The sequence below is a fragment of the Centroberyx affinis genome, unplaced genomic scaffold (genome assembly GCF_046629955.1).
Source record: "Centroberyx affinis isolate AG114_WGS23_722 - 3 ecotype Tasmania unplaced genomic scaffold, CSIRO-AGI_Caff_v1 ptg000503l_1, whole genome shotgun sequence".
Classification (NCBI taxonomy): Eukaryota; Metazoa; Chordata; class Actinopteri; order Beryciformes; family Berycidae; genus Centroberyx; species Centroberyx affinis.
This window is the reverse complement of record NW_027279155.1, coordinates 1,133,424-1,143,579: the sequence shown is the minus strand read 5'-3', so window position 1 is coordinate 1,143,579 and position 10,156 is coordinate 1,133,424. Positions and strand designations below refer to the sequence as shown.

Genomic DNA, 10,156 nt, shown 5'->3' with positions numbered 1-10,156 from the left:
AGTAGAGCGTATTTGCTGACATAATTAGTTGGCATAATCAAGACTGTACTGCTTTGTGATGATAACAATGTTGTACAGTGTATATCATTTTGTATTGCAAGACTGGATAGAGTGTAAAGGGGCACTACTCATTCAGACACTTGTTCCTGCGCCAAGGTAAATCAATACAGTGAACCAAAAGATTATTGTATTGTTGGCATACAAAGTTTTCCGGCAAATAATCTAAATGGCATACAAATTCCCTCATAATACATTTAAGAGATTAAAATAATCTAGGAGAAAAAAATAATGGCTCCAAGACCGTCAAGGCTGCTGTTTTAGTTTCATCAGATACATTCAGTTTGCACTGCGTTGGGCCCTGAGAACTTGCATTCATTACTACTCAGAGCAAAAATGGGCAAGGACAAACAGAAGTTACTGTATAAGAACCTGTATGCTAGAATGGCGAATGCAAATGATAATAGTTTTAAGGTTTGTTCTATTTATTTCTTAATTTTAATGTAGAATAATCCAGTCATACAGAGTAGCAGCGACTCATCTCACAGTGTGTTACAGTCCTTAATCCATATATTAACAAATGGGTATTCCTGCCACAGACTGGCAAAACCCAGGGATGAAGAGTTTTTTAACATTCTCAAAATGCTAGATTGACAGAGTTCTTAATATTAAAACCAACACTAAATGGCAACTTAATAAGAGTTTTTGCATTTAAAAATGTTTTGCTAATGTTTATTTGAAAACCTTTAAATAAGAAGCTTGGAATTCGGTGCATGGCATAAGAAAGTTGTGAAAAGCTGCAAAGTCCTATCCATCAAGAATGAACTGTATAGTCATAATTGGTACACTAAACGTCCCAAATTCTTACTTCAATTCAGTAATAGTATTGTATGTTGTTTGTATACAGAGCCCAAGACTTTCATTATCCTAATCATTTTTCACCTTGTTCTACCTTATTCTAGTTATGCCACCACTAAAATTTACAATTGTTTTGGATTATTTTGTTAAAAAAAGTAATTGAAACTTTGATTAAATAACTTTTTAATCGAGAAATGAAAGATAGACTAGTCAACTATCATACATCCCTTCAAGAAATAGAGATTAATTTGAAGGTAATCATAAGTGTGAAAATTGCTGTTATCTTCTTACTATTCCTTTGAATGCTAACGGCCTGTCTGGCTCAGAAGTAGTCTTGGTAATAAATATTCATATACCTTTCAGGGTCTTTGTTATGTTGACTACCTTCCATCAGTATGATCTGTTGTGGCACGAGAAACACAAATGGTGAAAATAAATAAATAAAAACTAACTAAATATATAAATAATAATGACAATGAGTGAACGGGGGAAATTTGGAACATCAAAGGCTCCCCTATCTTTGTACCATGTAAACAGTGCGTGCCTTCAGTGAGTGGAAGAGCCCTTTTTAATGATTCCATGGAAGATTGCCACATCGACAAGCATCCTGTAATAAATAAAATTAACAAACATTTCTGTAGGGTCTTTTCAAAGGGAAAGAGAGCCCAATGTTTTTTTTCAGATAAGTGGTCTATACATCCCCTGCTCTTTCCTGATTAGTCTAATCCAGTGAGAAGTGCGTGCAAGGTTTTGATTGAGTCAGCCGTCGAGGACCCCGAGGGGAACCCTCCTGATAAGTGCCTTTACCTTTCACCTCCAGAACCCCACGCACGTCGCTTCGCCATATCCCACTCCCTCTAATCTCATTTGGCCCAGGAAGACATGCTCAGGCACAAGAAGCTACGATTAGCATCCTCTTTACCAAGGGATTCCATTGGCTTGGACTGCCAGTGCTGCCCTCAACCTGAGTCGCTGAAGGCACTAAATCAGGCAGGTAGTTCTGTGTGTGGCTGGTGTGTGTGTGCATGGGCGCGTGTACACACACGTGTGGGTGTGTGTATCTGCGTCCACCCTGCTTGTCTGTGTTTGAATAAAACTGGATGTCATAAGGTGTGTTTCATCTATGTACCTTCTTTGTAATACATCAGCTCAAATATTGTTGATGGAGTGTGGGCAGGTGCCCTTTTTACACTAAATCCACCTTTATTTTCATCTGTGCGATGTGACTGCAAAGGGTCATATGCAAATCAATAAAATTACTGTGCATGTAATTGTAAGGCAGCGTTTACACTGTGATCAGCTGCTATGACCGCAGATGAAGGTTATTAATTCACTGATGTTTCAGAAATTGTTTTCTAGCCAAAAGAAAATAAATGACCAGATCTGGTTGTACTCATCTTCTTAGTCAGCAGCACCAAACCATCAGTGTATTTAACTATTTGCAGTAGTTGCTCTCTGGTATGATAAGCCATGTAGTGCGTTATTTCACTGGGAACTTTGTGAAGATTTGTTACAGAGATTGTGGGGGGTAAGAAAGTACCCAGTGGTGAAAAGAGACTTGTGTGCACATGCATGTAAAGGCTTGTATATAGGCTAAATAAGCTTTGGAATAATTATTGAACGTCCATTGTTTCATGTGTGCAGAACTCTCCACAACCAACTACAGGAATAAAACAAGTATCATACACGGCAGTAATCAGGTAATCACCTCAAAGAGTTTAAAATTATTCAAAACAGCATCAGATTTCTTTTAAAACAAAATATCAGTACAATGTATTTTCTGAAGTAAATATGTGTACTTATTAAAGTATGGAACCTTTGTAAAAAAAATGGATAATGGTCAGCGGTCATAACACTTGGACTGTGAAAAAAATGTTTTACAGGTTTAGATGTATGGTACATGTATTTCTAACCTTAAATTTGTGTGAACACTGAGATCAGCACTCTCCAATGTTTAGAGCTCCTTGGACTACGGAGTATTTCAGAGCTCCTAGATTGAACACTGTACGATATCATTATTAGCTTCTTTGATCAACTTTTCATCCTTAGCATTTTGCAATGTGGCATGGGTGTCTTTCCACTGTAAAAACTGAAAGACATATGGAAGTCAAATGGCTTCACTCATTATGTATTGTATAGGTCTTAAAGAACGAGAACGGTATCATCAGCAGCCCCCTGATCAAGTTACCTTACAATTTCAATGGAGTTTATTGGGTAAACTGACAAACGTGAACGTCAGTGAAGAATTTTTAAAATGACTAGAAAGATAATAAGGAATATCAAACAGCAAATATATACTAACAAGAAGCTCATTAGAACTGGATAAGTACAATTGATAAAGAGCTCAGTCATAAAAGACAACAATGCCTTTTTGGAGCAGCATTGACTACAACGTATTTTTTAGCTTCTCAACTGAAAACGATACCAATGTATGCTCCTCTAGCTTTGATCACATTACCATACTGAGCATTTTTCAACTGAAATGCTTTTTTAATGAATGAGATATACACGCAGAAGAAGTCTTATGAGTGAAAAAAAAAAACGTGTTAACTCAAAAAGCATCAGGAGTATTAATAAGCAAAGATATAGTATAGTATAATAACTCAAAAGTATATGCTGTATGACATTAAGCACACATTCAAATGCACACGCGCATACACCCACACAACTAAATCATGACACACATATTTTAATGTATGGAAAGTGTCTACAATGAAAACTGAGCAAGAAGTGAGTGAGTATTAAGATAAAAGGCCTAGTAATGATAATAATAAATATGCAAGAGAAAATCAACCAGAGTGATACGTGACCTCTGAGTCTTTGGTCACTTGCTAAACTAAGGTAGTTTTTGAAGAGGTTTGTATGATCACAAGCTTAGCAGCACTGCTTCAACAGCTCCTGCCACTGCAATACTGTCTATAAATGAATCAACTCCATGAAGAGGAGTCTGTCAAAACAAGAAGGTACATCTGCATATTTAAACTAAGAGGTGGATATGTTACAGTGTTAAAAATAATGTCTATCTAAAAGTATACTTAAACATATGAAATTGGGGATATGTGGTTATTTTTGAACATTTATTATCTATTATTTTAATTTACCATGTGCATGTCAATGCTGGGGGAAAAGTTTCTATAATGGCAGTTCAGTTAACTAACTACTACTGCTTCAACTATTGCTACTTCAAATCAATGGCAGCCATAGCTAGTTAACTGACAGCTACAGTGTTACCTTGGTTTTAATGAGAGATACAAATAACGCCTACATTTCATTTTTGGGGTAACTGTGTGGCAAATGTAAAGACTTTTCCCAAGAATGTGATAAAAGTAACAAACTGAATTCAAAATGTCAAAGTAGGCCTATCTCTTGAAGGTCAAAGGTTGAGCATACAGGAAAACCAGAGCGCATCCCGAGGATGTAAACGACTGACCATTTTAATCCGACATGTCTAGCTCAGATGACATCCACTAAAATAAAAATATACATATATATAACAGTTATGATAATGAATTGTGCGGGCGGGACTCAACGTTGAATGACACACATGCCATTTCAGATACTTCATTCAAAACGTTAGCCTACGTTAAATCTCTAGAAATGTAAAATTATTTAACGATTTAGCTCACATTAACACTTAATGGAAAATGTACTAGACTTATGATCGATTGCATTGTAATTTATCAAGCGCTAAACTCTGGTGTTTAATACAGCAGCTGCTTCCTTGCAGAGCGGCCCGAGCGAAATGTTTTCATAAGAGCAGCCAATGTGTCTGACCGGCCACCACCAAACATCAGGCTGTGGGTTTTGGTCTCCAGGTCCAAAAGGCACGCGTTCGTCCCGACATGCGTGCGTAATGGTAATGAAAGATTATTTTTTTTAACACAGGAGAAAGTTAACGAAACAGCATAAAACGGATAGCGTTGTTCAAAGTTGTAAAACAATGGCAGACTTAACTCCTGCACACACTTTGTCCGGTTGCAGAGGGTGAAATGAACCGGGTGGATGCAGTTTTACAGAATGCGGGCGTGCAAGTTTGGTTCTAAGTGAAGCATGTAATATTGTGTCTGGAGCCTACCGATGCTTTCCATATCTGTATCCGATGAAGTCCAGAGAATTGACCATATACAGGCCCATGCTGCACGACTGAGTTGTTCCGTGCACGCTTATACTGTGTGTGTGTGTGTGTGTGTGTGTGTGTGTGTGTGTGTGTGTGTGCGTGCGTGTGCGTGCATGCGTGCGTGCGTGCATGGTAAAAAGACATGCACTGTCTTTATATCTGTCGGGGGGAATAAAGTCTTGGTGTAAATCACTTTTCCGACTGGCACAGCACATTAAACAACCGTGGCATGATTCCTTTTCTCTCAGCTCATCCATTCCCTTTTTTCTTATCAGCTCGTTCACTATTTCATTTCTTTCAAATGAGAATTCAGGGACCCCCAAATTCAAGCCCCGGTCTTCAAACAACAGAACTACGGTTTACTTTTCTTCCGTCAAAATGGTATCCCAGATTCAATTTTAGATATACTGGATTTAGCAATGATGATTTTTGGTCTTTCGGAGACAATATTTAATATGCTGAAATGAGATCAGTTGTATCCCCAAACAATTTCTCAATATTGTGTCAAATCTGGCGTCGACACAAGCCAATACCAATATGAATGCATCTTTGATAAGCGAACTGCAGCCTATGGCATGGAAATCGCCCTCTTTCTCTTCTTCGTTTCTACCATTATCATCATAATCATCATCAGCAACAACGACATTGTCATCACCATCATCCTCATCAATAGCGAATAAATTATTTTTTTCTTCAGCCTCTCCTCGAGGGGACTCTAACCACTTCTTTTGATTTAGGAAATTAGTATGGCTAAATACAAAACGACATTCTCAATAGCTACTTATCAAACTTAATTTACTGAAGATGATTTCAGGGTAACATTAAAAGACAATAATGTAAATGACCCATGGCTTTTAATTAAAAGTGTCTTGTCCCCCCACTTTTTGTTTCATCTGTTTTATATTTTGGACTTAAGTGTTGTGGAGGAAAGAAAGGCGCCTGGTGTCCCCTCCTCATTGACTTTTATCACTAAATGAAGCATATAAATGACCTGAAAGCGCTGGCTGTCGCGTTAAATTAAATAAAATAAAGAACAATTATCCTCTCTTTTTCTCTGATCTTGCGCTGAAAGGAGTCCTGGAGAGATAAGGCAGATTGAATTCTCTCTGTTGTGCTCCAATAAAAACGTCAAGGGGAAGAGTTAAAGAGAGATTTAGGACGTCTATAATTTCAAATCATAATTTCCCCCCATTATATTTCTCAGATGCCATTTATTGTTGGGGTTATTTATTTCGGGGCGTTGAATAATCACAGTCAATTTGCGTGACTGAGTTGTATAATTACAGGTATTGAATGGTGTATTGCTACTACTCGGCAAAGCCTGAAACAATTTCACAAAATGCAGACGAGACGTGAGAAAATATGAAAACAAAGTAGGCCTAACAGCGTCTATATAAAGAGAGTCTTTCATTAAGCACTGTCATATAAAGGTTATTTGCCTATATTGTGGAAAAATCTAAGTCTGGGCCTATTTCTACTGCTAGCCTACTCCTGAAAGTAATTATAATTGTCTAATTTCAAAGTTGAATTAGGATGCTTTAGGGGTTTGATGTAAAACTTCACATTCGGTTCAATGAAGTATCACCCTAATTTACAGCTCTAGATAAGGGCTAAGTCTGTCATAAAAATCTGAGCCTGCCCGTCTCCTCCCCCTCCCTCCCCAATATTGAATTGCACCTTGGGCAATAGTGCAGAATCGTGAATCTTAACTTCTCTCAGCATATGTTCCTGGCAGATAAGTAAACAATTTGGATGTGAAATGAAAATTTTAATTAATACTACAGTAGTCTAATATGCACCGCGGTCCGCAAATCCTATTCTCCATTACGGTGACAAAGACGAAAAAGTATACGGGTTGAACGAAACGCTGCGTTTAATCCACATTTTATGAAAACTTGTTTTCTTTTGGTGTCAAATGTGTAAGTCTACGTATAGGCCTACTGTCCCTTTCGTTTGGGTTGAAAGCTGGTTTTATTCAGTCGCTGTATTGTCTATATCTTCCAATATGAGAGCTCGAGCTGTCACTCACAAGTTTAAACACGTTCACACACGTGTGAATGAGTTGATGATAATATGTTGAGTTTTGGCTGCAGCATATTCACACTTTCTGCAAAGTAAACACACACACACACACTCTCACACAGATTCAACCTATATGTGTGCTGCAATATTGAAAAATAAATGCCAGCCAGCGAGTTGCCTAGCCTAGCCTATAAAGCTTGAAAACTAGAATCATATTCTGCTCGTTCGATAAGTGAACCTATAATTAAGGAGAAGCCTCCCTCCTGAAGTGATTAAGCAGTCAAACAAGTCGGACGAGCGGAATCCCTCCAGGGAGGCCTCTCCTGAACTGTCAAACATCAAAGACCGCAGCCGGTTCACTTCAGTGTCAAAAAAACACCTTAACCATACACCTTAATGCAATGAACATGTCTGAAACCTGTTTCAAATGTAGGAAGCGCTGCCAAATGCGGAGGCAATTAAGCCTACTTAAAGAAAAGACCAGACTGCAGAAGTTTGACAGCTTTAAAAAGCCACACACGGAAGAAAAATAATCGATCGAGCAAATAAGTTGATTCTACATTATCTGCTGCAAGGCGAGCCCAACTTTGTTAGTCTTCAGTCAAAGTAAAGGATGAAATGGAAAACCTATAACCTCAGCATTGACTAGTCAACACTTAATTAGTGGGGGTCAAGTTAGGCCTAACAGGTGAGATGTAATAATTTATTTGCAATTAAATGTAAATAAATCTCTTTAAAACTTTAAACAGGCCGATCCCTTTTATCTCAGATGCTTGGCTCTAGGGGATTGATATTTGTGTTTCAAATCTTAGATAAAAGGAGAAAGTGGAAGTAAAATGGCATTGTTTTAATATTTTCAAAATATTGCGTGATAAAAGTAAATGGTATTTTTAATTATAGGTTCTATTCGCGCCATTCTACCAAGTTTAACGTCCCCAAAACACCTATTAATAATTCATTATCTTTGCCAACTCAAGTACCCAATAACCTACGTTACAAATACAGGAAATTGATCTTGTTGAAGACAGATTGTCTTTATTCGAAATGTCTTTGCTCAGCAATTGAACAAAGAGCAGGAGGTATCAACCTTCTAGATACATTTTCCTTTCCATAACATGACAGGTTTTAAATTACCATCTTAGATAGAAAATACACATATAACTTCTTGAATTCAAATAGAAGTTATCCTCAAAACAAAAATGACGCGTGTGACTATTAGCACTGAACCACAGGAAAAATGCAAAATTAAACATTGGATGTTAATGATTTTTCTTTTGTCATCTTAAATAGACCGTCTAGTTTTATGTGCCAGTTTGATAAATATAAACAATATAACCCGTATATCCAACCTAGAGGTCCTGATTTTGACCCTATCCATAACATCATAAAATTACGAGTGCCAAAATGTAGACTAATACTTAGGCCTATACAGGAAATAAGAATGCTAATAGTAAATTGTGCAAGCCAAATTTCAAAATAAAAGAGTAGCCTATCAATAATCAACACAAATCATCATATCAGCATCGAAATGTACACAATAAATAAAGTTAAAGGCCTCCTTTTTCTGGTTGCCATAAACGTTATAACATTTACATTTCTTACAGTTCACAGGGCATCGTCCTTTACACCAATTCCCAGCTCCACTGCTCAGGTCAGGAACGTGTGGTTGGATTTCTGGAAAAGTTTTTTGTTGTTTTTCTTTTTTGCCATAACAAGTCCAAGGCAGTCAATACTGTTCGTGCCTTTTATTGTGGGGCGCGCTGTCCATAATATATATACATGCATTTCAGTATTCAAGTTAATTATAAAGAGGAAACAGTCTTGAGGGTTACATGGCAGCGGCATGTGCGGATGAATATGGGTCTATCCCAGTCTTGGTCATACCTGGAAAAAGTATGTAGGCCACCGGGGGCTGTAAACTTGAAGCTGACCAGGCTGTGCAGTTACAGGGGACGACATAGCCCGGGTTTGTGGGCGACGGGTGGGTGTGGGTGTGCTGACTGGGGCACCCAAGGGTGCCGAACGCGCCGTTCTGGTATCCCAAAGAGGACGCGTATGGCAAAGTGCTGGTGCTCAACGTGTGGGGCATCTCTGTCATCTTCTGGATGGCGCTGGAGCTGAACTGACTCGGGTCGAGAAAGGAGTACGGAGCGGACGTCGGCGGCAGAAACGCCCTGGCTTTCTCCGAGGAGCCCAAAAGAGAGTCCGCGGCCGAAACGGGGAGTCCCTTCAAGTGATCTGTGTCCCCGAGGTAAGGCAAAGGGAAAACGTACCTGTCCTTCTTCAGCAGGTTTTTGGGTTTGCGCCTGGGTCTGTACTTGTAGTCGGGGTGCTCCTTCATGTGCTGAGCCCGCAGCCTCTTGGCCTCGTCGATGTAAGGTCTCTTCTCAGACTCTGAAAGCAGCTTCCACTCAGCGCCCAGTCTTTTGCTGATCTCCGAGTTGTGCATTTTGGGATTCTCCTGTGCCATTTTCCTCCTCTGGCCCCGGGACCAAACCATGAACGCGTTCATGGGTCTCTTGATATGATCGACAGGCTTTGACATCTTTAAAAAAACTGTACTTTTATCCTCAATGTTAATAACGAGGAAAAAAGTTCTTATCTGAACGAAAGGAAACTATTCACCTGTTTAGATGCCAGATACCAGTCATGCCACTTCTGGGATGTTGATGAGTCTGGAAAGCAGCAAAAATAAAATAAAATAAAAAAAATCCAGTGGACAATTTTTTTTTCCGAGTTAAGACACTGATGCTCGTTCGCTTAAGTCCAGTTTCAGCATTAACTCTCTTTCAGACCTGCGGGAGGCTATACTGCAAAACATGCAAGACGCACACACGCACAAAAAAATCCACAAAGGTGAAAGCAATGTTCCGCAGTCAGTTTGCAGGACTCGTAAAAGTGTTCAGTGTATTTTTTTTCTCACTCACTCTCTCTCTCTCCCTCTCTCTCTCTGAGGTTCGTCGTCTTGCAAAGCACCTGGCTTGGAAATGAGCGGAAGAGCGTGAATACGAGCCAAAAGCGGTGAAGTTCAAAGGCTGGGCTGGTTTGGTTTCTGCACGCAATCTGACATAATCTGCAGGGCGTTCACTCACCAACCTGAGCGCCCAATCAGCACGGAGACCGACTATTATAATACCTTCACGAAAAAATATATGTACATTA

General features: G+C 39.0%; 1 protein-coding gene across 1 annotated transcript; it reads right to left on the bottom strand.

Moving 5' to 3' along the window:
• Positions 1-8,102: 8,102 nt before the first annotated feature.
• sox14 (SRY-box transcription factor 14) lies at positions 8,103-9,948 on the bottom strand. The gene has a single exon (XM_071517588.1). The coding sequence runs from the start codon at positions 9,537-9,539 to the stop codon at positions 8,823-8,825; it is 717 nt and encodes a 238-aa protein (XP_071373689.1). The 5' UTR covers positions 9,540-9,948; the 3' UTR covers positions 8,103-8,822.
• Between the last annotated feature and the right edge of the window lie 208 nt (positions 9,949-10,156).